The sequence below is a fragment of the Plecotus auritus genome, assembly GCF_963455305.1.
Source record: "Plecotus auritus genome assembly, chromosome: 6".
Lineage (NCBI taxonomy): Eukaryota > Metazoa > Chordata > Mammalia > Chiroptera > Vespertilionidae > Plecotus > Plecotus auritus.
The window spans coordinates 131,903,466-131,929,047 of NC_137773.1; the positions used below are offsets into that span (position 1 = coordinate 131,903,466).

At 40.8% G+C, this 25,582-nt stretch overlaps 2 protein-coding genes across 2 annotated transcripts in view; both read left to right on the plus strand.

Moving 5' to 3' along the window:
• DNASE1L3 (deoxyribonuclease 1L3) overlaps positions 1-25,582 on the plus strand; it is a 969,732-nt gene that overhangs the window by 556,760 nt on the left and 387,390 nt on the right. The gene's annotated exons all lie outside the window — the stretch shown is intronic.
• DNAH12 (dynein axonemal heavy chain 12) overlaps positions 10,018-25,582 on the plus strand; it is a gene marked incomplete at both ends in the record, with an annotated part of 228,478 nt that continues 212,913 nt past the window's right edge. The window contains 3 exon segments of the mRNA XM_080674339.1: positions 10,018-10,187; positions 16,695-16,776; positions 16,970-16,996. Coding sequence (XP_080530465.1) covers positions 10,018-10,187; positions 16,695-16,776; positions 16,970-16,996 — 279 coding nt within the window.

Sequence of the window (25,582 nt, forward strand, 5' to 3'; positions counted from 1 at the left end):
TGACTTTGCTAAAAATGTCTTCTTCAGATGTGAGGCCGAAGAGCTTGTTACCTGTTCAAGGTCACACAGACATTGCTGAGTAAATGACAGGAGACTGAGAATAGCCAGTGAGTAGGGAGAACTAAGTGTAGCTTCACTGAAAGCCTAATGAAGAAAGTATTTCAAGAAACTGATTTTTTTGTGTTTAATATAATTGTTATTCTGTGACTAATTCAAGGAGGGGGGAAGCCCTTGAAGATTCAAAGAACCAATTGAGAAGTCTTTTATGAACAAATGACCTATTTATATATACTACCTTATTCTACAAGTAGGATGTTTATTGGGTGTTTATTAATAAACCATACCTTTCCCCCTGGCTTACCATGAGGAAAATAAACTGTTTGAACTGTGTTCTGAAGGAGGCTGAATTTTGCAGCCATTTGAAATTTCTGTTCCTGCCCTCCCCGGCCCCCACAGGTGACTGGATACTGACAATATATGAAGTCCAGGGTTACAATATAGGGATAAAAGTCAATACATTACATCAACTGGCCGACCTAAGGAAGAAAGAAAATAAATCTTAGTACTCCAGTTTATAGCACCCATATGTAGCAATATTAACATGACATTTTTCTTGTCCCCAGCATTTTCCTTCATACAACTTTGCACAACTCAATATTAAATCAACTTATTTAAAGATAAACACCCAATTAGAAAATTAACTTTCCTTTAAGCAAGCTGATCTAATTTATTCCAGTAGCAATATTAATCTTGGTTTTGAGACAGATGTCTTGAAGTATCATACTTCTTTCTTTTAGTTTTTTTTTTAATTTTTTGAAAGATTAAAATATACCTGTAGTGAAAAAAGTAATCTTTCTACCCCGACTCATATGCATACACAAATATTTATGAATATATACCCTTCCACTTTTTTACACAAATAGGATTGTATTATAACCATAGTTCAGTACCTTTCACTATCTTTTGTCAATTCTTTCAAGAGAAAGTATCTGAAAGTGTTCCGAAAGTGCCACAACTTGCCATAGAAAGTTTAATTTGAAAATAATACATAATAAATGGTGTGTTTGAAGCTATATATATATTTATGAGGCTAAATTATAACAATTATGTACATAATAAATATAATTAAAATTTGAGACTGAAAGACTGAACTAATACTATGCTTTCCCTGATACCAAAAGGAGAAGGGGCTAATAGAAATCTATATTCATCCATTTTCAGTCCATACCAAGAAACACAATCTAACTTTCAGTAATCAAAAGTTAAGGTTAATGGGGTTATTCTTTTACTTGCACATATATCTGCAAAGATTAGTGTATGCAGACTAGTTTTTTGTGATTGCCTTCACTTTGCTTAATAACGTCAGTTAACAGCATAGATCATGAATATACTTCCATCTTTTTTTACTTAAGGTCAACGTGATACTGTAGTTTTGAGAGATAGCACACAGAATTTGTGAGTAGTACCTGGTGATATCACTTCAGGGTAATCTTCCTAATATATTAAAAATTTAATAGCCGGGCTGGTGTGGTTTAGTGATTGAGCGTCGACCCATGAACCAGGAGGTCACGGTTTGATTCCTGGTCAGGGTATATGTGCAGGTTGTGGGCTCAGTCCCCAGTGGGGGGCTTGTGGGAGGCCCCTGATTGATTATTTTCTCTCTCTCTCCAATCAATAAAAACATATCTTTTAAAAATGCCCTAGCTGGTTTGTCACAGTGGATAGAGCATTGGCCCTCGGATTGAAGGGTCCCGGTTTCAACCCCTGTAACCTCAGTTACAGGCTCAATTGCTGGCAATGGTTGGTTGGGACAGGTGTGGGAGGCAGTTAATCAATGGATCTCTCTCACATCAATGTTTCTCCCTCTCCCTTTCACTCTCTCTAAAAATCAAAGGAAAAATATCCTTGGATGAGGATTAACAAAAAGAAATTAATAATTTTCATTTGCTTTTAAAATTTTTAGTTGTTTATTGACTTAGAGAGAGGAAGAGAGAGAGAGAGCGAGAAACATGGCCCTGACCGGAGATCAAAATCACTGAGATACCCGGCTCTATTTGCTTTATATTTAAGGGACCAAACTCTTATATTTATTTCTTTAAAAAAATTTAAATTTTCCAGTTTTCGATGATATAATGACATATCATATTGTATTAGTCCAAGGTATATAATATAATGATTAGTTATATGTATAAACAGGTATTGCCAAATGACTACCACAATAAGTTTAGTTAACATCCATCACTTCACAGGTAAAATTTTTTCCCTTTTTCTTGTGAGAGAACTCTTAAGATCTACTCTCTTAGAAACGTTTAAATATATAGTACAGTTTATTAACTTTAGTACCATACTACGTATACATTACATCTTAGAACTTGATTATCTTATAACTGGAACTTCTTATTATATTTTTATTTTTTTAGAATCAACAGCATGATCGGCTATTTTATTATGTTTAGTTTGGTTAGATTACTGTAAACTTAATAGATTAAGCACAAGCAAATCATTAAAATGACATTACTGAATATGAAGGAAATTCTTACTTTTTGACCACCTTAAACCATTTCTTGCACTCCCCTGCCCTGCCACCTTCCCCTTCCTCTGGCAACCAGCAATCTGTTTTTTTGTGTTTTTTTTTTGTATTTATGAATTCAGTTTCTTTTAAAAAAATGTTTTTATTGATTTAAGCGAGAGAGGAAGGAAAGGGAGAGAAGCATCAATGTGAGAGAGAAACATTGACCGGTTGCCTCCCATAAGTGCCCTGACCAGGGATCAAACCCAAAATCTAGGTATGTGCCCTGACTGGGAATCAAACCTGCAACCTTTTGGTGTATGGGATGATGCTCTAACTGAGCCACCCACCCAAGATGGATTTCTTTATTTGTTATGGCTGAATAATATTCTATCTAACTGTATCTATATATTTTGCATTGTCTTTATCCATTTATCAGTAAGTGCTTAAACTTAGGTTGTTTTCATGTCTTGGCTATTATTAATAACTAGAGGCCCGGTGCACGAAATTCGTGCACGGGGGGGGGGTGTCCCTCAGCCCAGCCTGCACCCTCTCCAATCTGGGACCCCTCGAGGGATGTCCGACTGCCCGTTTAAGCCTGATCCAGGTGGGCAGTTGGACATCCCTCTCACAATCCAGGACTGCTGGCTCCCAACTGCTCGCCTGCCTGCCTTCCTGATTGCCCCTAACTGCTTCTGCCTGCCAGCCTGATCATCCCCTAACCACTCCCCTGCCAGCCTGATTGATGCCTAACTTTTTTGCCCCTAACTGCCCTCCCCTGCAGGCCTGGTCACCCCTAACTGACCTCCCCTGCAGTCCTGGTCACCCCTAACTGCCCTCCCCTGTAGGACTGGTCCCCCCCAACTTCCCTCCCCTGCAGGCCTGGTCACCCCTAACTGCCCTCCCCTGCAGGCCTGGTCCCACCCAACTGCTCTCCCCTGCAGGTCTGGGTCACCCCCAACTGCCCTTCCCTGCAGGCCTGGTCGCCCCCAACTTCCCTCCTCTGCTGGCTTGGTCACCCCTAATTGCCCTCCCTTGCAGGCTTGATCACCCCCAGCTGCCCTCCCTTGCAGGCCTGGTCCCTCCCAACTGCCCTCCCCTGCTGGCCATCTTGTGGTGGCCATCTTGTGTTCACCTGGGGGCAGGATCTTTGACCACATGGGGGCAGCCATCCTGTATGTTGGAGTGATGGTCAACCTGCATATTACTCTTTTATTAGATAGGATAGAGGCCTGGTGCACGGGTGGGGCGGCCTGGGCGAGGGGTCTGTGGTGGTTTGCAGGCCGGCCACGCCCCCTGGCGACCCAAGTGGAGGCCCTGGTATCTGGGGTTTATTTATCTTCTACAGTTGAAACTTTGTAGCCTGGAGCAGAGCCAAGCCTTCTGCTTGCTATGTGGCAGCAGCCATTTTTTTTGGGATTTATGTATCTTCTATAATTGAAACTTTGTAGCCTTAAGTGGAGGCCTGGGCCGGCCAGGTTGTGCGGAAAGCTTGGCTTCCTCCATCACTGGGGGCAACCCTAGCCTCCTGCTCTTTCCAGCTCCATGGCTGCCACCATTTCTGTTTGCATTTATGTATCTTCTATCATTGAAACTTTGTAGCCTTGAGTGGAGGCCTAGGCCGGCAAGGGTAGGCGGAAAGCTTGGCTTCCTCCATTGCTGGGGAAACCCAAGCCTCCCTCCTGCTCTCTGTGGCCGTAGCCATCTTGGTTGGGTTTATTTGCATATTCACTCCTGATTGGCTGGTGGGCGTGGCTTGTGGGTGTAGCAGAGTGATGGTTAATTTGCATATTACTCTTATATTATATAGGATGCTGCAATTAACATGGAGGTGCAGACATCTTTTTGAGATGGTGATTTCATTTTCTTTGTATATATGCCCAGAAGTAGAATTGTTGGATCATATAATAGTTCTATTTTTAATTTTTTTGAGGAACCTGTATACTGTTTTCCATTGTGGTTGCACCAATTTACACTCCCACCAACAATTCTATTTCTTTCTTATATTTTACTATATTTCATATTAAATATAACTGGTGATTGTATAATTTATAATGATAACATATATTATATAATACTATACTGTATTGCATTGTATATATAATATATGAAATAGCTATATAATTTAGTATAAAGTATAATGTTAGTATATAACAACAATAAAAAAATTAGTTTGAAAAAATTCGAAGAACTCAGGTGAAACCTATCACAGTTTAGCTCCATTAAGAACTCTTAAATATATGAACTCATTTATTTTTCCTGTAATCCCCTTTTTAATTTTGAAATAAACAATGCATACTATAAAACATAGCATCCTCAATTTTTCTATTAAAAAGTAGATGAGCCCTAGCTGGTTTGTCTCAGTGGATAGAGCTTCTGCCTGTGGACTAAGGGGTCCCAGGTTCGATTCAGGCCAGGGGCACATGCCCAGGTTGTGGGCTTGATCGCCCCCAGCAGGGGGCGTGCATGAGGCAGCCAATCAGTGATTCTCATCATTGATCTTTCTATATCCCTTTCCCTTCCTCTCTGAAATCAATAAAAATATTTTAAAAAAAGAAGTAGATGAAACTTTTTGTGTAGTATTAGAGAATCACATTTTGGTGTCATATCCATAAGTGCTCTCATAAATAATCTGTTCTTGTAAATAATATTTCTAACCCTTAGACTCAGAAATAGAGCTTATAAGGAAGGATTTTTAAGCCTCAAATTAAATATCTTTAGTTAGTTAACATATTTTTTCTTTCCTTCAAAGCAAAAGATTTATTAAATTCCAGCTGCCTCTTTTACAGACATTGATAAATTAATACTAAAATTTATATGGAAATGCAAAGGACCTAGAATATTAAGAAGTACTTCCCTTTTTTCTTTTAATTAAATCTATTAGGGTGACACTGGTTAACAAAATTATACAGATTTCAGGCGCACAATTCCACAACACATCATCTGTACACTCTATTGTGTGTTCATTACCCTAAGTCAAGTTTCCTATCACCGTTTATCCCCCCTATAACCTTCTGCTCCTCCTCCTGCCTCCATTCCCTCAAATTACTTCTTATAAAAGAACAAAGTTAAAGCACTAATACTATCCACTTTTAAAACTATAGCCATCGCTGCACTAATCAGGACAATGTGATCTATAAAGATAGACATACAGATCAGTGTCCAGAAATTATGGCCAATTTATTTTTTTCAACAACAATGCAAAGGCAGTTCAGTGAGGGAAAGAACAATTTTCTACATATAGTACTGGAACAATTATATATGTATGCAAAAGAGAAAAAAAAAAAGAACTTGAATCCACACCTCTCACCACATACAGATATTAACTCTAACTGGATCATAAACCAAAATATAAAACCTAAAACTAGAAGAAAACATAGGAGAAAATCTTTGCTGGTAGGAATGTAAAATCTTTCAGACACTTTGAAAAAACAGTTTGATAGTGTCTTAAAAGGTTAAACACAGACTTACCATTCAACCCAGCAATTCTACTCTAGGCTTTTACTGATGAGAAATGAAAATGTATGTTCACCCAAAGATTTGTACACAAATGTTTATGGCAGCATTATTCATAATAGCCCCAAACTGAAGCACTCCAGATGTCCACCAACTTGTGAATGGATAAACAAACATGATATGTTCTTTTTTTTTTTTTAAATATATTTTATTGATTTTTTACAGAGAGGAAGGGAGAGGGATAGAGAGTTAGAAACATCGATGAGAGAGAAACATCCATCAGCTGCCTCCTGCACATCCCCTACTGGGGATGTGCCCGCAACCAAGGTACATGCCCTTGACCGGAATCGAACCTGGGACCTTTCAGTCCGCAGGCCGACGCTCTATCCACTGAGCCAAACCGGTTTCGGCATGATATGTTCTTATAATGGAAGACTATCCTATATAATAAGAGAGGAATATGCTAATTATCCATTACTCCGTGAGGTGTAACGACCGACCACATAACGACCGGATCATGGATCTGCAGGAGGCAGTGAACTACAAGCGGGTGGCGGAGAGCTACAGGAGGGGGCAGGGCAGCAAGCTATGAGGGGGTTGGGGGGAATGACAGGAGGGCAGGGCAGTGGGCAGAGAGCTACAGGAGGGTGGCAGCGACCTACTGGCACATGGATTCCTGCGCAGGGCTACTAGTTCAGCAATAAAAAGGAATGAACTTCATGCATGAGCCTCAAACAAATTATCATTAAGTGAAAGAAGCCAGACAAAAATCTACATAATATATGATTCCATTTATATGAAATGTTCAGGAATTGCAAGTCTATATAGACCAAAAGCAAAATAGTGGTTGCTTGGAGCTGGAGGTGGAAGTAGGGATTGAGTGAATATCAGCCCAAGGGAACTTTTTTTAAAATATTTTTTTATTGATTTCAGAGAGGAAGGGAGAGGGAGAGGGAGATATAAACATCAATGATGAGAGAGAATCATTAATCAGGTGCTTCTTACTGGGGACTGAGCTCGCAACCTAGATATGTGCCCTGGCAGGGAATAGAACTGTGGACCCCTGGTTCATGGCTTGACGCTCAACCACTGAGCCACACTGGCTGGACCCAAGGGAATTTTTTGCAAAGATGGAAATATTTTAGAACTGGACCTTGGTAATGATTGTACAATTATATAAACTTCCTAAAAATAATTGAATTGTATACTTTAAAATGGTGAATTTTAGAGTATGTAAATTATGCCTACATAAATTATGCTGTTAAAACAGGTATGCATTGTATTAGAGTTAAATGAGGTAAGCAGAACCAGTAGATTACATATGTTCTCTATATGTATCCATATGTATGTATGTATATATATTTGCATATATATATATATATATATATATATATATATATATAAATTTATTACAAAGAATTAGCTTTTGCAATTGTAGAGGCTAGTTAGGCAAGTCCAACGTCTGTAGGGTAGGCTGTTGGGAAGGGAAAATCCAGAGAGGGCGAGTGATTGTAGAGTTAGCTTCTGTTTGGAGTCAGACTCCTTGAATGCCTAAGCCTGTGTGTGTGTGTGTGTGTGTGTGTGTGTGTTAATCCTCCCCCAAGGATATTTTTTCCATTGATTTTTAGAAAGAATGGAAGGGAGAGGGGGAGGGGAAGAGAGAGAGAAACATCTGTGTGAGACACATCGATTGGTTGCCTCCCTCACACACCCCGACTGGGGGTAGGGATAGAATCTGTAACCCAAGTACCTGATCTTGACTAGGAATTGAACCTATAGCCCTTTGGTGTGCCAGCCGACGCTCTAACCACTGAGCAAGCAACACTGGCCAGAGCTAAGTCTTTTTAAAAGGATTTACACGGATTGAGTCAGGCCCACCTAAATCTCCTTATTTATTAGGGACTTGAATTATATCTGCAAAAATCTCTTCACAGCACTATTAGATTAGTGTTTGATTAAATAACTGGGAGAAGATGCATCTAGTCTAGGATATAAAAGACTGCTGTTCTCCCTTTAGTCCTTGTAAGGATATGTCAAAGAACCATCACATACAAATATTTTGTTTTCTACAGAAAGATAGATTGCTTTTACAAGCTACAAGTATACTTAATTTGTTTGTTTGCTCACTCAGATGACATTTTTATTTATTTTAAGCTATTTTTTATTTAATTTTAATGTTGACATAATTGCAGGTGTCCTCCTTTTCCCCACCCTTTGTCCACCTCTACCCAGCCCTCCTCCCCCTCCCTTAGCCTTCATCAAACTATTGTCTTGTGCCCATGGGGTATGCATATATGTTCTTTATCTAATCCCTCTATCTTCTTTATCCAGTCACCCCCATAGAGGACTTACTGTGCGCCAGACACAACAGTGTAGCCTATACTATGGTGACTGGCAAATAGATACTCAAATACTAGTATTTGTTGAATGAATAAGCCATCAGTACACACCCAGGACTTATTTTCCCCCATTCATTTGTGCACATAGTATTTAAGCTATTATCCTTAAGATGGAATATCCATTGTGCAACCTCAAATAACAAAGTTTCACATTTCTGATTCCAAGCATACTCATAAAATTTACACACCTTAACCTTTTTTTGCCAATGATTTCCTGAAGAAAAAGTGCTATATAAATAAATACCAAATATAGAAACATGATAAATTATATTGCTGATTAGTTACAATATTTATAGAGAAGTTACTATGGGGACACTTGAACACTCGATCCTCAATTGAAGCGAGTGTTTACATCTATTTTCCAACAGATCCAAATTTCCAGTCTTGCCATTTCCCACAATTTGAAGATTCTGATTCCCTGGACTCCTTCCAAAGGAAGACAGGTAAAAAAAAAATCTCACTCAACCACCCTCCATTTACTTGAGTAATGAATTATTGTTGTGGCAGGTAGTCCTAATCTGTTGCAGCTCAGCAACTGCCTCTCCAGGCAACCTTTACCCAATCTCTCCAACTGCGAGGGGGCAGTTTCCATGGCGACTGACAACTTTGTATCTGTGGCAGGTTACTGCCTACCTCGGCGGGAGTCGGGGAGTCTGTGGGGTTCCTGAAGTTTCGCCCCTCGTTTTTCCTTTTTCTTTCGCCAGGAGAGAAGCTCACTGAACATTTCCCTCTTATCTGGGCAGCTGAGAAGTAGTGAAAAAGAGACAGGTACTTATTTGTCTTCAGCTTTTCACCCCTCTCTCAAGCCAAGAGGTCACCAAATAGATGCCTGCAGAAATACTTTCTTTTTCATGGCAGGGATCTCCAAATTCTTTGGGAATCCGCGGTAAATGCAGTTGGTATCACAGTTAATTGTCCAGCATTTACTTTTGCTTTATTATAGTATCACTTTCTAGGAAGGTAGCAAAACTAAGATACAACATTGATATTTAAATATTAATGATATTAAATTGGTTTGGAGGGAGAGAGATTATACCTCAAAAACTGGATTTGTTGTTGTGATTTGCATTTTAGGGAAAATTTGAACAGAGAATTTTAGAACTGAAATTTCATCCTTGAGGAAACTGAAGCCCTAACCTGGAAGTGATTTTTTTCATTTTTTCATAGCAAGTGGATGGTTAGAACTCTAACAGGAATCCCTGCCTATTTATTTCAACTGCCATTCTTGTTTTCTTTTAGTGTGTGTGTGTGTGTGTGTGTGTGTGTGTGTGTGTGTGTGTGTGTGTTGGTAAGAGTACATTTATTTGGTAAATCACAGAGGTAGAAAAAGTAATTCCTGGAAGAAATGGCCTTAGGAAACAAGTTATAGAGGTAAAGGAAGGGCCCTTGGAGCTTGGGAGTGAGGAAGCTAATGGTAATGTGCCTTGGACAAGGAGGGGGAAGGGAAAGGCACCAGCGTGTTCCCGGGAGGGAGAGTGCCTCAACTGCCATGAAGACTAATACCATACTTGGGTGGAAGATCTAAAAAGGCCTAGAATTTTGGGTATTGATATATAAGGTATGTTATCAATATATAGAGGCTAATTTTTATAATAATGGCTTTATGGACTTTTTCTCCTTAGAATATAGTATTTTAATCTTTAGGAGACCAAGATGTCAGATCCAAACAAAGCTGCCATTGCAGCAGAAAAGGAGGCTCTGAACTTGAAGTTACCTCCCATTGTTCATCCTCCTGAAGACATAGGTGTGGATACACCAACACAAAGTAAGCTTCTGAAGTATAGAAGATCCAAGGAGCAAAAGAAGACAATTAATCAGTTAGTGTAAGTAGCATATTAGTAAATAATTCTTGTTTAGAATTCAAGTGAAATGATTTTGTGTTCATCCTATCTCCTATCTAATAAAAGAGTAATATGCAAATTGACCATACCTCCGCTACACCCACAAGCCACGCCCACCAGCCAATCAGGAGTGAGTATGCAAATTAACACAACCAAGATGGCTGCGGCCATGGAGAGAGCAGGAGGCTTGGAATTCGTGCACCCGGCAATGGAGGAAGCCAAGCTTTCCACCTGCCCTGGCCTGCCTTGGCCTCTGCTTAAGGCTACAAAGTTTCAATTATAGAAGATAAATAAATCCCAACAAATATGGCAGCAGTCACAGAGTGAGCAGGAGGCTTGGCTTTGCTCAAGGCTACAAAGTTTCAATTGTAGAAGATAAATCCCAGATACCAGGGCCTCCACTTGGGTCGCCGGGGGGCGTGGCCAGCCTGCAAACCACCACAGGCCCCTCACCCATGTGGCCCTACACCCAAAAGGGAACCCCCACCCTGGTCCAGGCCACCCTTCAGGGCAAACCAGCCAGCCCCCACCCATGCACCAGGCCTCTATCTTATCTAATCCTATCTAATAAAAGAATAATATGCAAATTGACCATCACTCCAACACACAAGATGGCTGCCCCCATGTGGTCAAAGGTGACTGCCCCCATGTGGACACAAGATGGCCAGCAGGGGAGGGCAGTTGGGAGGGTCTAGGCCTACAAGGGAGGGCAGTTGGGGACGATCAAGCCTGCAGGGGAGGGCAGTTAGGGGTGACCAGGCTGGCAGAGGAGGGAAGTTGGGGGTGACTGGGCCTGCAGGGAAGGGCAGTTGGGGGGGACCCAGGCCTGCAGGGGAGAGCAGTTGGGGGTGACCAGGCCTGCAGGGGAGGGCAGTTAGGGGTGACCAGGCCTTCAGGGGAGGGCAGTTAGGGGTGACCAGGCTGGCAGGGGAGGGCAGTTAGGGGCAAACAGGCTGGCAGGGGAGCAGTTAGGCATCAATCAGGCTGGCAGGGGAGTGGTTAGGGGGTGATCAGGCTGGCAGGCAGAAGTGGTTAGGGGCAATCAGGAAGGCAGGCAGGCGAGCAGTTGGGAGCCAGCAGTCCTGGATTGTGAGAGGAATGCAGGCTGGGCTGAGGGACACACACCCCCTGTGCATGAATTTTGTGCACCGGGCCTCTAGTTTATATATATAAAAGACTAAGCAACCATCCAACTATCTGACCGGCTGGTAGGTATGATGCACACTGACAACCAGGGGGCAGGCTCAACGCAAGAGCTGCAGTGACTTGGCAGCAGTGGTTCTCAGGTGACGCATCCTGGAACCAGAGAGGAGGGAGCCCGATTCCGGGGTGCGTCACCCGAGAACCGCCCTCTTGCAATCTGGGACCTCTCAGGGGGAGGTCTGACATCCCGTTGGAGAGCTGGTTTCAGCCTGATCCCTGCAGGCAAGGCCGAGGGACCCCACCTGCCAGAGGGACCCCCACTCACTCCACGCACACGCTTTGAGCCACAGCACCACCCCAGGTGCGGCAGGCCAGGGAGGGACCATGGAAGTTTGGCTCCAGAGCGTGTCTGGCCTGTCTCGCCCAGTCCCACTTTGCTGACAACCTTCTAACTAATTTTCTTTCAATATGCATGAATCCGTGCACTGGGGCACTAGTATTTTCGTAAAAAGCTTTATACACCCATGCTTAATCTACTGTTGTATAAAGTTTGTATTTTCATTTCATTGTGAAGTTCTTTTATGTCAGTAAGTCATTATATTTAATGACTGTTTTCCATTGTTATCTTTACACTACAAAGTATATAATCAATCCTCTCTGGACATTTTGCAGTGCTGTGATAAATATCCTAGTAGCTGATTTCTTACACACACCTTTATATCTTTAAGATAAATTCCTAGAAACAAGGTATACATTTTTCATATATTGCCAAATTGCCTTGGGAAGTGTGAATTTTCATTTCTGTCAGCAATGAATTAAAGACCATCCTCTTCCCCATACCATTGCCAACACTGGGTATTAGTGTTTTATCATCTTTGGTAAAAAAGGGGAAATAAAGTCTCCTTGATATTGTACTTGCTCTTCCCTAATTATTATTGGGATAGAACTTTTTTCATATTTTTGGGGATATTTGGATTAGTTCTTTGTGAACTCTCTATCATGTCCATAGGTCATTTTTCTTTCAGGGCTCATTATACAGTTACTAGGGGCCTAGTGCACGAATTCATGTACCTTGAAAGGAACTGTGGGCCACGAGGCTGCAGTAGGCACAGGGGCGGGTCTTGACCCATCCTCCACACCCCCGCCCAGCCCCTCCTGCCACGGCCCTGGTCCCATCTGCTGGTAGCCAGCTCCCGCTGCCACCATTCCCACGTGCTAACGGCATTGGCCCTGCTCACACCTGCTGACGGCCTGGAGCGATTGCGGCTGACACCAGCAGTGGGTGTGAGTGGCGACTGCTGCCCTGATCACCCCTCAGGACCAGGGGAGGTGGAGAAGACCTCAGGGGTGATCAGGGCCAGCAGCCGCCGCTTGCACCCGCTGATGGTGCCGAGCAATCAGGACCGGCACTGGGCACCAGCTGCAGGTGCCGGCCGGTGTGAGTGGCAGGTGTGAGCGCCAGGTGGGACTGCAGTGCGCAGAAGCAAAGAATTTTCAGGAACCACTAGAGGCTCATCCCGATGACAGCGACCAGCGCCCTGCCTTGGTCTGGGGCTTCCACTCACCTGCTCCACCATCCCACTGTGGCCGATGCCTGCCATGTTCTGCGCTTGCCCCCTGGTGGTCAGTGCATGTCATAGTGACTGGCTGTTTGGTTGTTCTGCCATTCAGTCTATCTGCATATTAACCCTTTATTATATAGGATCATTTACCAAAATAATGGGTCAAATATATTTCTCCCAATTTTTCATTTGTTTTTAATTTTTAATTTCCAAGAACTTTAAATTTTTCTTTTTTGATTTCTGTCATTGACATCATCTTTATAAAAGAATCTCTTTCTACTTCAAGGTTATAAAAATACCTAAATTTTTGCCCTGGCCCATGTGACTCAGTTGATTGGAGCCTCCTCCCATATACCAAAAAGTGGTGGTTCAATTCCTAGTTGGGGCATATGCCTAGGTTGCGGGTTTGATCTCCACAGCCGATCTGTGTTCCTCTGGTGTTTCTCTTTCTCATTGATGTTTCTCTCTTTCTCTCTCTGCCTTCCTCTAAAATCAAATTAAAAATATATAAATTTTCTTCTTGTACCTCAAAGTACTAGTATTTTCCATATTAAAATGTTTAATTTATCTAGTAATTTAAAAATTAAAAATAAAAAGCTTTAACTATGTAGGTTTTCATAAACAGTTTTATACCATATTAAAATTCAATTAGGAAAACAATAGAAAAGTAATCATAATGACAGTGAGTGATGTACTGTATGTGCTTATTCTAAGCATTGTTTTTATCACTTCACCTATATTTCTCACAACAGCCCTATAAGATGGGTACTACTGTTATCTCTGTTTTATAGATGAGTAAACTGAGTTGCAGAGAAGTTAATAACTTATCCAAGGTCACACAATCTGGTTCTAGGGTTCACATATTTTAAGCACCATACGATTCCTCCTCTTTATATATTTATAATCATACTGGTCCTTGAGAGTAAAACCAAGTAATTGGGCCTCTAGGAATAACATTGCATTTGAACAAATACTTAATAAGATATCTAAAAAATTTTTTTAATTTATTGATTTGAGAGAAAGAGAGAAACATCAACCTGTTTTTCTATCCATCCATGCACTCATTGGTTGCTTTCTGAATGTGCCTTGACCAGAAATTGAGCTCAAAATCCTGATGCTCAAACCAACTGAGCCACCAAGCCAGGGTCTTAATGATATATCCTGAAACTACTTGTACTTAAAATTTTTTTTACATACAAAAGAAAATATAGTTCAACATCCTGTCCTTTCCCCTCCAATTTAGTGGAAATTAAAACCACTCACCAAAAGCTGTGATAAGGATGTTTCAGTTTAATTCAGCAGTTACTGGGAATTTCCTAGGTACCTGACTCTGTAGGGTTTTGGTGATAACTAAGAAGAAAAAGACAGTGAACTTATTTGTACGATTCTAACCTAACACTGAAGTATAAAATGGGAAATTTCTCTTGGTAAATTTCTGCTTCTCTTTCTGAATTCTCTTTCCCTTTTTGGTTTGCCTCATTTATACATATTTTTGCAACTGACTAAATTTTACTATTTGTTACATTGTTAATGATCATATTGTTGCAAATTTTATTTTCCTTACAATTAAACTGATCTATATAACTTTTTTAGATCTATATAACTTTTTTAGAGTTAAATGAGGTCCATGTATATAAAGACCTTAAGGCAATACCTAGAATATAATAAGCTTACCATAAATAGTAACTTTTTTTTGACAAGAATAGTTGAAGGAACTGGATAGGTATTATTAAGTTTGGGGAGGATAACAAAGAAGAAGTATATGACATTTTGTAAATAGCTCCAGAGAATATAAGTTACAAGATTACAATTCAACATAAGAAATTTGTTTCAAAGAATATGACAATAAATTTGGCTCCTGCAGAAAGTGATGAATGTTATCCCCCTCATCCATTTGGGGTTCAATTTGATATTTTTTAGATTCTTCATACATTAGTACTGAATTAGACATGTGAGATCTTTTCCAAATCCACTGTTCTGATCATTCCACAGATATTTATTGACCTTACTGTACACTATCTAAGTGGTGTAGATAGCAAAACAGACATGGTCCTAGTCTTTATGGAGTTTACCAGTCTATGATTTTATGGTTTCCTTTCCTCAAAAATTAACTAATTTCCTTTCCTTTCCTCAAAATTCTTTTTGGTTCTCTTCTTGCCTCTAATCATATCTCCTTTACCTCCTTCAATTGTTGTTCTTCCTCCTTCCTGTCATGCTTGATATCCTCCCGTTTTTTTCCTCCGGTCTCTTTAATTTTCCTTGCATATTCTCTGCTTTGGCCATCTCTTGCAGTGAATTTAGCCTTTCCAAATTGGTAGATTTCTCTTCCTAATGTTCCTATGCTCAAAAACTCTTAGTGATTCTGCGTTGTCTATTGAGTAAAAAAGCTTGACATTTGCGGCCTTTGACTGGATATTCCAATCCACTTCTCCAAACTTATCTTCATCTGGCCTCATAAACTCTGGGAAAATTAGACAATTTCCTACTCCTGTTTTTTCCTTTGTTCATTTCCTGGCCTTCCTATTTCTGAGGTCTTTGTGTTTTTAGATCCAGCTACCCAAGAAAACCACATCGCTACCTGAAATCCTCTTCTTTCTTTGAAGCTCATTGCATATACTAACTTGTTCATGTAGCCTGCAACTTTTATAGATATCTCCAGGTGGAACTGAACTTTCCCCTCCTCTGAATCATCAGGGTCCCATACCTTGCACTCTGTTTGTATCTATTTATCACTTCAGTTTAAATTCCTTGAGATTTGTTGCTGTAATTCTATATAATAAAAGCCTAATATGTAAATCGACCGAATGGCGGAATGACCAGTGGAATGACCGATCGCTATGAAGTGCACTGACCACCAGGGGGCAGATGCTCAATGCCGGAGCTGCACCCAGCCTGCAGGCCCCAGGCCAGCCAAAGTGGGTGCCAGCGGGGGCCCCCAATTGCCCTGCTGGTCACCCCACAGAGGGAGGTAACTGGAGGCGGCAGGGAGCAGGGCCGGTGAGCGGGTGGTGCCAAGCCAGCCAAAGCAGGTGCCAGCTGGGGCCCCCTAGATTGCCCCACCAGTTGCCCCATGGATTGGCTCTGATCGCCAGCCAGGGCTAGGGACCCTACCCATGTACAAATTTCGTGCATCGTGCCTCTAGTATTTTAATAAAACCTAGTAAAGTGTCTTGCATAATATAAGCATTCAATACATATTTGGTGATGGATTATATGATGATGTAACTTTACTTACAGATGAAGGAGTATTTTATGGGTGATAAGTTTGTACATTAAATACTATTTATTGAGCAGCCACTCTATGCCAGGTACTCTACAGGGCACTGGGGATAAGAAATGGATAAAACATATTATATGTCAAATGGTGCTAAGTGCTATGTATCAAAGTAAGTGAGGATAAAAGGGATGATAGTGAAGGAAGTGCAACTTTATATAAGGGATAAGGGAAAGTTTCTCTGAAGGGTGGTAATGAAGAGAGATAATACATATAAAGGCCCACAATGCATCAGGATTAACTTTAAAATTTTTCAATAAGCTATAATTGAAAAAAATTGATTTTTATCTCATTCTTTTACATTACACATGAATAATTGGAAAATTAAGATCTCATTGGTAATGGCTTTTGGGGATTTATTTCTCATAGAAAATTCGGTAAGATAAAGAACTCTTGAGTCTCTCTTCTTTAAGTATAGTTGAAAAAATGTTCAAATTGTAATGTTTTAATAATATGTCCTAATGTTATTATCTTCAAGAGATACATACATTTTTAAATTATATATTTCAGAATTGAGGGAGCCAAAAAAAAATTAGACAAAACACTAAGTAAAAGAACACCTTTATCACCAGAGCCAGATGATCCTCCAATAGTAAGTTTTTGTTTTCTCTTTAAAAAGTTTATTTGAATGCTGTTTTAATTCTTAATTATTTTAAGTCAATTTCAATATAATTGGTATTGTAAAGAATATTACATATATTTTAAACTATACTTTAATATTTAAAAAATTAAATCACTTAAAAATTTCTACTTGATTTAATTGTCTTTTTGTTTGCTTTTGACAGATGACCAGTGAAATTAAAAAGAAAGGAGTGAGTTCAGTTTTTTATATTTATTGTTTTGAAACTATTCAAAGAAACTATTACAAAGTAGCTCCTTCTAAGACCACCTGCTAAGTGCCATTCTTGAAAAGAAAGAAATTTAGAAACAGATTTTATTTTCTTTGCCCAAAGGAGCAAGCATGTCATAGATGGCAATATGAGTTTTAAGAGTTATATTGTTGCTATTTGGTATTTGGGAATTCATTTTAAATATTATGGTTGTTATTCCAAAAAACTGAAAGAAAATTCAAAATGACAATTACAAAGGAAATGCATCTAATCTATCTATATATAAAAAAGCCTAAGCGACGGTTATGGCTGGATGACTGGCCAGTAGCTATGATGCACATTGAACACCAGGGGGAAGACACTCAACGCAGGAGCTGCCCCCTGGTGGTCAGTATGCTCCCACAGCTAACCTCCCACAGTCCCTCCCCCTGGCCGGCCAGCCCCAATCGGGACTGGGTGAGACAGCCCCAATCGCTGGCCAGGCCGAGGGACTCCACCCATGCATGAATTCGTGCACCAGGCCTCTAGTATATATATAAAAGGCTAATATACTAAGTGTCCCTCCAACTGTCTGACCAGTCGCTATGATGCGCACTGACCACCAGGGGGCAGAGACTCAACACAGGAGTTGCCATGATGCACACTAGCCATTTACAAAGAAATGGCATCATGGACCTGGCGCCGACAATGCAACAAGGCCCCTCCACCACCCCGACAGCCCACCAAATTCCAGCCAACACTGCCAAGACGCCATGGCACAAAATGTGGCCCACAGCCCAGCCCAGCCCAGAAACAGTGTCTGTGGGCGACGGGTAATGATGTCATGTAGCAACACCCGCTTCCTCTCCTTAGCAATTAGCCTCCTTGGAGTTTCTTCAGCCCAGGAACCTGATTTGCTTTATAGCCAGGTGCAAACATTTTACACTTTAAACAAATGTCTGTGAAGCATTTTCACATGCCTCATCTCATTTGATCCTCACAGAAGGTAGATAGGAGACTTGGTAGAATCCTATTTTCTTTTCATTAGCTGGAAAACGGAAATTTAGAAAGTTTAGAAACTTGACACGACTGAAAAGAAGTAAGAAATGGTGGAACATGAAAATGACTTCAGGTTTTCTCACTGCGCAGAATATAGTCAAACACTGCTACAGTTAAATGTTTCACCCTTTGTTCTCCCTGCATGATCTACAATAATAATCTGCTTTGTGTTGATATTTACGGCTCTGCTGCTGACAATTACTTTAAAGAGAAGTTGGGGTACTTCACTGGGCTGGAAAAAGTTTAGCTAAATCAGAAAGCAGGTCTAATTAAGCAAGTTTATCTACATATATAAAACCCTTGCTGGCGCCAGTTGAACAGGTGTGTTCCCATCAGTCATTGTCGATCATGAATTTGGTTGACACTTCTATTATAGAGAAAGGGTGAATAGTGATATTAAAATATTTCTTCTAATTAATTTCTTTTCAATGTGCACAAATTTGTGCACCAGACCTCTAGTACTGATGTAATGATTATTACTTATTGAGAATCTATTGTTTGCTAGTCACATGCTAGGTGTCAGAGATTTAAAAAAAAGACTATGGATAATAAGGGACTAAGATATGATTGGTGGAAAGATGACAACATGAGAAATTTCTTTAACAGCAAAGGATATGTAAACTCATGGAGCTAGTTATACCAAAGAGGAATTTATACAATATGTTCCCAGAGAGGGATACAGTTTTTCCATTCCTTTAGTGTTCCCCTTGGGGATAGAGGACTAAAGATACCTCCATATGGATTGAGGATCTTTGGAAGACCCTCATTTTAGCTATTCTGAGTTTTTTGTTGTTTGAAAATACGTGTCCTCCTTCTCCTTCTGCTTCCCAACTTTTCTGGAGATTTTGGCTATGGATTTCCTCTTTACTAGGTATAAGAACTGATATTAAACAACCCCTAAACATTCATAAATATCTAATATGAGGCTGGGTGAATTATAAGAGATATTTCTGCTTATGTGTTTAACATCCTCACTCTTCCTCCACAGTTTTGCCTTTTAGTGTTTTACAATCTAAAATAGGTACCTGGGTGTAAAAACATTCATTCACTCCAGAACCCATTGCTCTTGGCAATCTGGCTTCTAGAAACCACCACTTCATCATTAATGTCACTATTGACCACTAATTGCCAAATCAAAAAGATATTTTTCCAATACTTCTATCACTAGACCCCCAGTTGACTTTTTAAAAATCTTCTATTTTTAAATAATCAGACAAATGGATCAATGGAACACAATAGATGACCCATTTAACCCCACAAGTGCAATAAGCTGATTTTCGAGCAAGGTGCAAAAATCAATTCTATGGGGGAAGGACAGTCTTTTCAATAAATAGGGTGGAGCAAGTAGACATCCATAAAAAAAAATAAAACAAGTAAACAACAACAAAAGAACCCAAGCCTAAACTTCTCACTTTGTAAAAAAAATTACTAAAAATTGATCATAGATTTAAGTGTAAATTGTAAAACTATTTTTTAAAGTTTTATAATTAAACACGGGAGAAATGTAAAACTATAAAAATTTTAGAAGAAAACCTAGGCTGGGCAAAGAGTTCTTAGACATGACACAAAAAGCATAACCCATAAAAATTCCCCAAAATTATATTTCATCAAAATTAAGAACTATTGCTCAGTGAAAGACCATGTTAAGAGGGTGAAGAAAAACACACACACACACACTGGGAGAAAATATTCACACATCTCATGTCCAACAAAGGATTTATTTCTAGGATTTATAAAGACGTCTCAAGACTCAACATTATAAAAACAATCAACCAAGAACCTTGTATGCATGTATGCATGGCCCATCACCACAGACAATGGGGCTGTAAGGGCCTGGGGTGATGGGCAGGGCAGGCTGTAGGGAGTCAATTGGGGGAAAAAGGCAACATATGTAATATTTTCAACACTAAAGAATTTTTTTTTTTTTTTAAAGAGAGAAAAGCCCTAGCTGGTTTGGCTTAGTGGATAGAGCATCAGTTTGCGGACTGAAGGGGCTCAGGTTTCTGGTCAAGGTCACATGCCCGGGGTTGCAGGCTTGATCCCCAGTAAGGGGGCATGCAGGAGGCAGCTGATCAATGATTCTTATCATTGATGTTTCTCTCTCTCTCTCTCCCTCCCCCTTCCTCTCTGAAATCAATAAAAATATCTTCCTTTTCTTGTAATTAATTTATTTATGCATGAGATATTTTGTTATTTTGTGTACTCCATCCTGTGCTAGATGTTGAAGATTTGATGAACAAGATGGACATAGTTTTTGCCCTTTTAGAGCTTATAATTTAATGGAGAAGGTATAGAGTAATCAAGTAGACAAATAAATAAAATAATTGTAATAAGTGCTATGAAGGAAATACAGGGTAATATAATAGAGAGTGACTGGTGAGGGAGTTGGACCATATAAAGCAGATGTACAGAAGGGCATCCCTGAGGTGATAGTAACCGGTTGGACATGGCATCAATCCATGAACCAGGAGGTTACAGTTGGATTCCCTATCAGGGCACATGCCCAGGTTGCAGGCTCTACTCCTAGTTGGGGGCATGCAGGAGGCGACCAATCAATGCTTCTCTCTGATCATTGGTGTTTCTATCTCTATAAAAAGCAGGAAGAACTAGTTAGTTGTAGAAGACAGCAATTTAGGTGAGAGGTGATTATAGTTTAGAATAGAGTGATATAAATAGAGCTATAAGAAATTGATAGATTGAAAGATACATTTTGGTGTAGAAATGATGGGACTCATTGATAGATTAAATGTGGATGGTGAGGAAAACAGGAACCAAGGATGACTCTTAAGGCTAATTTTACAGTGTAATTTATGCTGGTATAAGCATTACTACCCCAGCTTTTTAAAAATTTTCCATTTCATGAAATATATTTTTCCATCCCTTTAATTTTAGTCTGTGTGTGTCTATCAGAAGTGAATCCCTTGTTCCAGCATATATATGGGTCTTGTTTTCTTATCCATTCAGCTACTCCATGTCTTTTGATTGGAGCATTTAATCCATTGGTATTTAAAGTAATTGTTGATATGTATTTATTGTAATTTTTATTCATCTTTTTATATTCCTCCTCCTTTCTTCTTTTAAGTAAACCCTTTAACATTTTTTGTTATACTGATTTGGTAGTGATTAACTTAAGCTTTTTCTTGTCTGGGAAGCTCTTTATCTGCCCTTTGATTCTAAATGATAGCTTTTCTGGGTAATCTTCGTTGTAGGTTTTTGCTTTTCATCACTTTGAATATTTTATGCCAATCTCTTCTGGCCTGCCAAGTTTCTGTTGAGAAATCAGCTGACGGTCTTATGGGAGCTTCTTTATAAGTAACTGCTTCTCTCTTGCTGCTTTTAAGATTCTCTCTTTGTCTTTAATCTTTGGCATTTTAATTATGATGTGTCTTGGTGTGGGCCTCTTTGGGTTCATCTTGTTTGGGACTCTGGGCTTCCTGGACTTGAGTCTATTTCCTTCACCAAGTAGGGGAAATTTTCTATCATTATTTTTTTCAAATAGGTTTTTTAATTCCTTGCTCTCTCTCTTCTCCTTCTGTCACCCACATAATGTGAATGTTGTTATGTTTAATGTTGTCCCAGAGTCCCTTTAACTTATCCTCATTTTTTAGAATCTTTTTTCGTTTTGCTGTTCTGATTGGGTGTTTTCTACTACCTTATTGTTTTTTGTTTTTTTTTTTAATATGTTTTTATTGTCCTGGCCGGTTTGGCTCAGTGGATAAAGCGTAGGCCTGTAGACTGAAGGGTCCTGGGTTCGATTCCGGTCAGGGGCACATGCCTGGGTTGCAGCTTGATTTCCAGTGGGGGGCGTGCAGGAGGTGGCTGATCGGTGATTCTCTCTCCTCATTGATGTTTTTATCTCTCATTCCCTCTCCCTTCCTTCTGAAATCAATAAAAATAAATAAATAAAATGTTTTTATTGACTTTAGAGAGAGAGAAAGGGAGAGGGGTTAGAGAGATAGAAACGCTGATGACAGAGATACATTTATTGGCTGCTTCCTGTATGCCCCCTATTGGGGATCCAGCCCACAACCAGGCACGTGCCCTGACCAGGAATCAATCTAGCAACCTCTTGGTTCTTGGGTTGATGCTCAACCACTGAGCCACACTAGCTGGACTGCTACCTTATCTTTTAAATTGCTGATTTGATCCTCTGCTTCATCTAATCTACTGTTAATTCCTTCTAGTGTATTTTTTTATTTCAGTTATTTTAGTCTTCATTTCTAACTGTTCCTTTTTAATGTTTTCTAATCACTTTTGTATTTCCTATCTCTTTCTTGAAGTTCTCACTGAGTTGATCTATTCTTTCCCTAGGTTCATCGAGCATCCTTATAACCAATGTTTTGAACTCTGCATCTGATAGACTGCTTGTCTACATTTTATTTAGTTCTTGTTCTGGAGTTTTGTCCTGTTCTTTCACTTGGGACATCTGTCTTTGTATCCTCATTTTGGCTGCCTCCCTGTGTTTGTTTCTATGTATTAGGAAGATCTGCTATGTATCCCAGTCTTGGTAGCATGGTCTTATGTAGTATGTATCTTGTAGTGCAGCCTCACCAGTCACATAAGCTGGGCACTCCAAGTATGATCCCTGTGTGGGCTGTGTGCACCCTCCCATTATAATTGAGCCTTGGTTGCTATAGGCATTTAAGTGAGGGGGTTTGACTCCCAGACTGGTTGGTTACAAGGACTGGTTGCAACTATAGCAGAAGGGCTCCTGTGCAAGGGCTCACTCCACAGAGTAGAACTTGATTCAGCTGGGCTCTGGTACTTGCTCAGTCCAACCCTTGCCTGTGCTGGTGTGGTCTAAAGATTTCCACTGTGTGTGTTGGCTCTGGGTCCTCCCAGGAGGTTCAGGGTGAAGGTCAGACACTGCCTGTGCCTTGTCCAAGGCCATCTAGCATGAGTTACAAAGCGAACTGCAAATGTTTGTCACTTGTGTTGGGCTTAGAGATGCTTGGGAGAGGTCAAACCAAGAACCCAGGCCAGCTGCCACTAGTGCTAGGGTTGGGGCTGCTTAGCAAGAAGTATGGTTCATGCTGAGGCCACATGCTGCTTGTTTGGGGGTTGTGGACCTTTGAGAAATTTTATGAAAGTCTGTAGGGTATGATCTAAGACAGGCCATTTGTATGGCGACACCATTGGAAGCAGCTTAGTTGGGTCCTCAAGTTGAGTGGGGCAGGGTCTCAGGGAATTGACCAGGGCGGGAAGAATGGTGTAAGCCAGGTTGATGGAGACTCAGGTATGGCACTCGCTGATGGCTGAGCTGGAAGACTCAGCAAAGGAACAATGGCTTCTGCTAGTGGAGAAAGCTGCCCCTCCAGCCCTTGCCCTGAAGCCAAACAATTGAGTTCCTCACATATGTCCCTGGAACCTTTTGAACTGCTACCCCAGCACTACAGTTCAGAGCAAGTGAGTCCAGATAAGTCTGTGTATGGGCCCTTTAAAAGGAATGCCTTCAGGAGCCCTTTGTCTCATTCAGCCACAATCTCCCCCTGGTTTTCTCAGTCAGAAGTTATGGGGACTTTTCTTCCTGGCACTGGAACACTGGGCCACGGAGCCTGGTGTGGGGCTTGGACTCCAGAGCTGGGATATGGCTACCAACTTTAAACTGCAGCACATGGGTGTGGGACCTGTCCGTTTTGCATCTCTGCCCATCCTACCATTCTCTACATTACTTCCATATATTCTTTTTTTTAAAAAATAAATCTTTATTCAGATTATTACAATTGTTTCTCCTTTTTCCCTCCATAGCTCCCCTCCACCCAGTTCCCACCCCACCTTCTGCCCTTACCTCCCCGCCACTGTCCTCATCCATAGGTGTATGATTTTTGTCCAGTCTCTTCCTGAACATCCCCCCCATACCCCTTTCCCCCTGAGAATTATCAGTCCACTCCCTTTCTATGCCCCTGATTCTATTATATTCACCAGATTATTCTGTTCCTCAGGTTTTTAATTCACTTGATTTTTAGGTTCACTTGTTGATAGATATGTATTTGTTGTTCATAATTTTTATCTTTACTTTTTTCTTCTTCCTCTTCTTTAAGAATACCTTTCAGCATTTCATATAATACTGGTTTGGTGGTGATGAACTCCTTTAGCTTTTTCTTATCTGTGAAGCTCTTTATCTGGCCTTCAATTCTGAATGACAGCTTTGCTGGGTAGAGTAATCTTGGTTGTAGGTTCTTGCTATTCATCACTTTGAAAATTTCTTGCCACTCCCGTCTGGCCTGCATAGTTTCTGTTGAGAAATCAGCTGACAGTCGTATGGGTGCTCCCTTGTAGGTAATTAACTGTTTTTCTCTTGCTGCTTTTAAGATTCTCTCTTTGTCTTTTGCTCTTGCATTTTAATTATGATGTGTCTTGGTGTGGTCCTCTTTGGATTCCTTTTGTTTGGGGTTCTGTGCGCTTCCTGGACTTGTAAGTCTATTTCTTTCACCAGGTGGGGGAAGTTTTCGGTCATTATTTCTTCAAATAGGTTTTCAGTATCTTGCTCTCTCTCTTCTTCTGGCACCCCCATAATTCTGATGTTGGTACGCTTGAAGTTGTCCCAGAGGCTTCTTACACTATCTTCAACTTTTTGGATTTTTTTTTTCTTTTTGCTTTTTCGGTTGAGTGTTTTTTGCTTCTTTGTATTTCAATTCTTTGACTTGATTCTTGTGTTCCTCTCTGTTGTTGGGTCTCTGTATAATATTTTTTATTTCAGTCAGTGTATGTTTAATTTCTAGTTGGTCCTTTTTCATATCTTTGAGGGTCTCATTATATTTATCGGCCTTTTCTAGGATATTCTTGAAAAGCCTTATAACCGTGGTTTTGAATTCTATATCCAGTCGTTTATTTTCCTCCATTTCTTTTGTTTGTGATCTGTTTCTTTGATGCCGCATTTTCACTGCTTCCCTGAATTGGTAGGGTAGATTTGTGTGCTAGGTTTCCTATATGGCCCAGTGGGTCGGCCTCCCCAGTTAACCTGAGGTGGACACTCTTGGTGCACCCCTTTGTGGACTGTGTGTACAGCCTTGTTGTAGTTAAGTCTTGATTGTTGTTGGTATCACTGGGAGGAATTGACCTCCAGGCCAGTTGGCTGTGAGGATTAGCTGTGTCTACGCTGGGAGAAGTTCGGTGCTGGAGACAGCCTTATAGGATTAGACTTGCCAAATTGCAATAGCCTCTGTGCTCAGCTTGGATGGGGTGGAGTCTCAGGGCGGAGCAGACAGTCTTGGCTTCCAGTCAGCCTTGCCCTTGTGCGCACGCGCCTCCAGACCTCTGCCTTCCCTGGCTCCCGAGTCTCCGCCCGAGAGTCCAGATTCCCCTCCATAAGAGCATGGGTCCCCAGGGGCTCGCCTGGAACTGGGGTTCAGTGCAGTCAGAACTGGGGTTCAGTGCAGTCAGGAGCTTTCGACTCCCTTCTGCTAGGGAAAGCCTGTGGCAGCCTTCACAGCCTTTGTGCACACTGGTGCGCGCGCCTCCAGACCCCTGCCCGCCGGGGCTCCCTGGGTCTCCCCCGGGTCTCCGAGTCTCCAGGTGCCTTTCTCTCTA